General features: G+C 38.0%; 1 protein-coding gene across 2 annotated transcripts in view; it reads right to left on the bottom strand.

The window, feature by feature from the left end:
- The window catches only part of LOC107096530 (interferon-induced, double-stranded RNA-activated protein kinase-like), a 20165-nt gene that overhangs the window by 1166 nt on the left and 14252 nt on the right, over positions 1-4747 (bottom strand). For both annotated transcript variants that reach the window (XM_015393230.1, XM_015393231.1), the window contains exons 16-18: positions 4199-4342; positions 3679-3780; positions 1408-1470 (exon numbers count right to left, since the gene is read on the bottom strand). In XM_015393230.1, the coding sequence (XP_015248716.1) occupies positions 1408-1470; positions 3679-3780; positions 4199-4342 (309 nt within the window). The remainder of the gene's footprint in view (positions 1-1407; positions 1471-3678; positions 3781-4198; positions 4343-4747) is intronic.

Here is a 4747-nt window from a genome sequence, read left to right as displayed (position 1 = left end):
GTTGCAGAGACAAGGGTGGAACAAAACTGAGAAATACCGATTTTGACGATTTGTGTTTCGTGCTTCGCATGTGACTCCACTGCCTTAATTCCCATCGTTCCGAGCTTGAATTACTTCTTGCACAAAATACACTGTGCCTCATATGTTCCTTGGTTTTAGCCATGGAGAAAACTCTTGGCTGGAGACAATTTTGGTTACATTTATACTCGCTCATATTTTCCAAACAAAAAATTAATGGCGCATCTCCTAAAAGTCCCGGCCGCAACAACGCTTTTATTGGTTCCGCTATCGGGACGGAACCAATAATGGCGAGTCGTTATTTTTTTTTTTTTTATAAAAAAAAATTGTCAATTTTAATGTTTTATTTAGATTACAAAAATAAATCGTAATAAAAATAATCATATTATTGATGTTTTAAAAATTAATACCTATGAAAGACTGATTTAAGACATTTTAATACCAATTAAGGCCTTAGTTTTATTTTGAAGAATTTAATGCCTTTTAAGACTTTTCAAGGACCCGCGGGAACCCTGTATTGTATAAAGCCTCAAACTCAACGCTATTTCAGACAATTTGAATTGAAAAGGCTTCCTGGATGGGAAGCAAAACGTCTTCAAACTTGGAAACAAAGTCCAGTATATTGCTTTTTTAACTTTTTTGGAAGTAGTATGACCTGAAAGACTGAGAATCTTCACCAGCATATCTTTAAAGCCTTCTGTGACTTTTTGAACAAAGGCCTACATGCAACGTGTGCAGGCCTAATTAAAAGGCCAATCATAACATTGGCCCTCCAGCATGTCATGCTCCCGAATCTGGCCCAGGACTAGAGTCAAATGTTTTTTGGAACTATTTAGCCCAGTAGGCTACCTCACTGAAAGATTCTCAGCTCTGAGGGCTTCTTTGCTATTGGACTGAGTTTAGAGCTGTGGCAGTTCCATAACAACCTCGCCCTTACTAATGCAACAGTGTGTGCTTCAGTGCTTCAGAGTTGGGGTGGTTTTCTGAAGGTTTGTGAGCTGTGCTCTTTTTGTTTCAAATGAAACAATAAACATTACAGTTAAACATCTTTAAACTTTATCATAAATAAGGTCTAAGAAGCTGAGTGTCGAAGCAATTTTTACTTTTTAGCCATCAGTTTGGAAAAGTAAAACAAAGTCACAACCTGACTAATTAGCCATCTGAATTTTGGCTTTGATTGTTTAGGTGCAGTTATTGAATTAATCAAACATTAATAAACTATCTGATTATGATGGGTGTTGCAAATTTAACCCTTCTTTGTGGCAATTGAGGTGTTTTTTCTTTGTGTCTATAAAGTCAAACAGAAATCATATTTATCCTTCGTAATCTTTTAAATGTTGGCCAAATGAAATTTAATATGGAATATGATTTCAGAAAACAGTTATATACCTCTCGGGAAAAATGATAGATGAATCCTTGAGGAAGCTCCTGGTTTCTGACCTTGTCCCACATCTAGAATTCATGCAGCAATAAAGAGAGTAGAGCAGTCAAAACCGGTTAAGTTACAAACTTTTTAAATCATAGCAACACTCCCCTCCCCTCAAAAAATACTATTTTCAGTCTCTTTATTTAACTACTGTAACAAAATTCCTGGAGATGTAAGCTTTAGATATAATTATAAGCACTTTTTTAGTTTTTTATAGATTTTATATCCGTCTAAAAACAGTAGGTGTGAACCTGTATTGACAGCATAGATTCTGGTGCAGGATCTTCATTCTTAAACAGATGCATAAAAGGTTCCCTATTATCTTATCTGGATTGGTTTGATCAGTTGATCAGTAATGTAATGTTTTACAGTAAAAATACTGCTTAATTGCTAAAAAATGTCAAAGTAAGAAAAATATATCCTTATATCAAAGGTATAATGCCAAATGTAATGATACTCATAGGATAGGCTCCTGAAAAATTGATTATAATAAAATAATTTCTGCCTTTTTTTTTCCTAAGTTGATCAATATCTAGAAACCTTTGTTATATAATGCATAGCTTTCAGTTTCCATGAGGTTTGAATATAATGAGGCACATGTTTCTATGATCCTCAGTCCAAGAAGTAAATCAGTACGGACTTTTAACAAAGCTGAAGAACATCAGCGGTCGCTGTAAGTGCCGTCTGAATGTAAGAAAGGTGGTAGGAAAAGAAGGCTGGATGGTTCCTATCATTAGCCCCATTTACACTACCCTTGAAAAACCGATCCAGGCCCAGACCGGTCCGAGCTTGGATCGGTAACCAGGCCAAGCTCAGTTTTGACGACCGTTCACACGTCACACTTATCTCGGTTATCTCGACTCCTCGACTCCTCGCCTCCTAGTGACGATGTGCGGTATTACTGCTAGGATTGAAGGAGGGACTCAAGCAGCTGGTGGCGGTAATGCACCAAACGCTGTTTGTCAACCGCCGTAAAACCCAAGAAGAAGAAGACGAAGGAGGAGGGAATCAAGCAAATCAAAATGGCGGCGCCCGTCACATTCAGAAAGTTATGCTTGATTATTATTGCTGTACTTCCGTGTTTGCGGTGGGTCAGGCGAAGACGGCAACCTTGCGCGGATGTACTGGAATGGAGTGTGAATCGGCATGTTCAGCCAGTCGGCGATGACGCGTTCTGCTCATGCGCTCTTGTTATCAGAGAACCGAGCCAGGAAAAAACCGAGCCGAACCCACCTCGGGAACTGGTCTGCAGTTAGCGCGGTCCGGTTATGTCTATCTCGGTTCAGTTCAGGTTGTTTCCGTTCACACACGACAAGTTATCTCAGTTACTGAGCTCGGACCGGTCTCGGCTCAGTTTTTTAAGGGTAGTGTAAACGGGGTAATTAGCTCATTTAGCATAGGGGCCTCCCGACGTCCCGATCTGGCACTAAGGAGCCGAAATCCGATGCTTTACAGGTTAAATCATTGTTTCTTCATGTGTATTCTGTATGACACATGCCAATGTACGCACCTTTATCTATTTTGTTTTTTTTTAATGAAGAGCTTCATCTGTTCTCTCTTGTGTGATGTGCATTTTTCGTAGTTCTTTTCAAGAGGCAATAGGCCCACTTTGACAACCAGCAGTCATGTATGTTTCCATTGCATAGAGCCTTAGGCTGTCTGGATTTCTCAAAGAAGTCATTTCTTTCCTAGCTCATGAAAAAGTGAAGGAATAGCAGCTAGGAACAAAAGTCAGGAGCCATGATTTTAACTGAGCCTGGTCCGCTGGAGATTTCTTCCTGTTAAAAGGGAGTCTTTCCTCTCCACTGTCGCTACAAGCATGCTTGGTGTGAAGGACTGCTGGAGAGTCAATAAATCAATGCAATCAACTGGTTTTCCTTAGAGCGGAAAACTTTGAATCAATTTGATTGGATGATCTGGTTGAAATATAAAGTGCCTTGAGATGACGTTTTATAAATTGGCGCTATATAAATAAACTGAATTGAATAGAATTGATCTGCTGTATTCCGACTGAGATGGTGATGCTGTGGTTCTGTGCCTCCTTAAAAGACCCTGAAAACCTAGGGACTCTAAAATCTGTGAAATGGTGGACAATTTTAAATACAAAAAAATAAATAACCAGGAAACACAAAAAAATATATACATAAATCATCCCTCATCAAGGCATACGGTGGATGAAGTTAACCAATAAAGTGATTGTTTAACTACAAGAAAGAAAAAAAAAAAAAACGTACCTCATTCTTGTCATTAAGAGTTGGTATGTTCCAAAGGAGTTCAAAAAATATCAGCCCCAAAGCAAATATGTCCACCTTTCGATCATATAACTTCCTGTTCCTCTGTTATAAAAGCATAAACATAATTAGGAAAAAGGCATCCGCTGGCACATAATATTAACTCCTTGATGCCTGAATTTATGTATATAAATATAAGAACATGTGTGCATTGCCTTTAAATGGTAGCTAGATTGAGGAGAGTTTTAATTTGGCTATTGCAAAAAAATGAATAGAAATGTAGGGATATTGCAAATTTTGTGAACATATTTATTACATTTGATGTCATACACCGCCAGGGACCAGTCGTATCAGAAACAAGGGCTTCCCAAAGGTTCCTGAATGAATGTGGCATTGTGGGAAATGCATTTGACTTTCTACCTTGACTGTTTGCATACTGTAGTACAAATGGTTTGTTGCATATTTACCACAATACGCAGCAAATGGCTAAATATTTCAGGGCAAATCCCATAGTTCTTCTCACCTGTTCAGGAGCCATGTAAGATGGTGTTCCTTTGTACCCTCTTCTCTCCTTCTGGTTCTCTGCATCATCTTCAATCTCAGACGTGACGAGACCAAAGTCTCCGATCTTCACTGTGCCGTTCCGACTGAACATGATGTTAGCAGGCTGAGAAGCACAAACATAGTTCAGAGATTTGGACAAAGCAAGCATCCAGGCTATTTGTTTTAATTGGATTTTATTCAGGGGTATCAGGATAAGAGGGTGTGGATTAATTTGGGTTATGATTTTCAGACTTTTATTTGTAAGAGAAAGTCTAAAAATTAATTATTTCTTCTCTCCCATATTCATTCATAACTTTTAGTGCTGGTCTGTCTCAGTTGCGTCCAAAGTTTTTATCATCAAGTCAGAAGTACTCAGAGGCTAAAAAAATATATTTCTTTAAATGCAAAAAAATATACAAAAATTATACTGTTTTATTTACCACCTCAATCATAAATAAAGCACGTCACGTATCACTTTACTTGGATTTAGTTTTACATATGCATATATACACACATACACATATATATA

The sequence above is a fragment of the Cyprinodon variegatus genome, unplaced genomic scaffold, assembly GCF_000732505.1.
Source record: "Cyprinodon variegatus isolate N-32 unplaced genomic scaffold, C_variegatus-1.0 Scaffold630, whole genome shotgun sequence".
Taxonomy (NCBI): Eukaryota; Metazoa; Chordata; class Actinopteri; order Cyprinodontiformes; family Cyprinodontidae; genus Cyprinodon; species Cyprinodon variegatus.
Note: the sequence above shows the minus strand (reverse complement) of the source record. Positions and strands in the feature narration are given on the sequence as shown.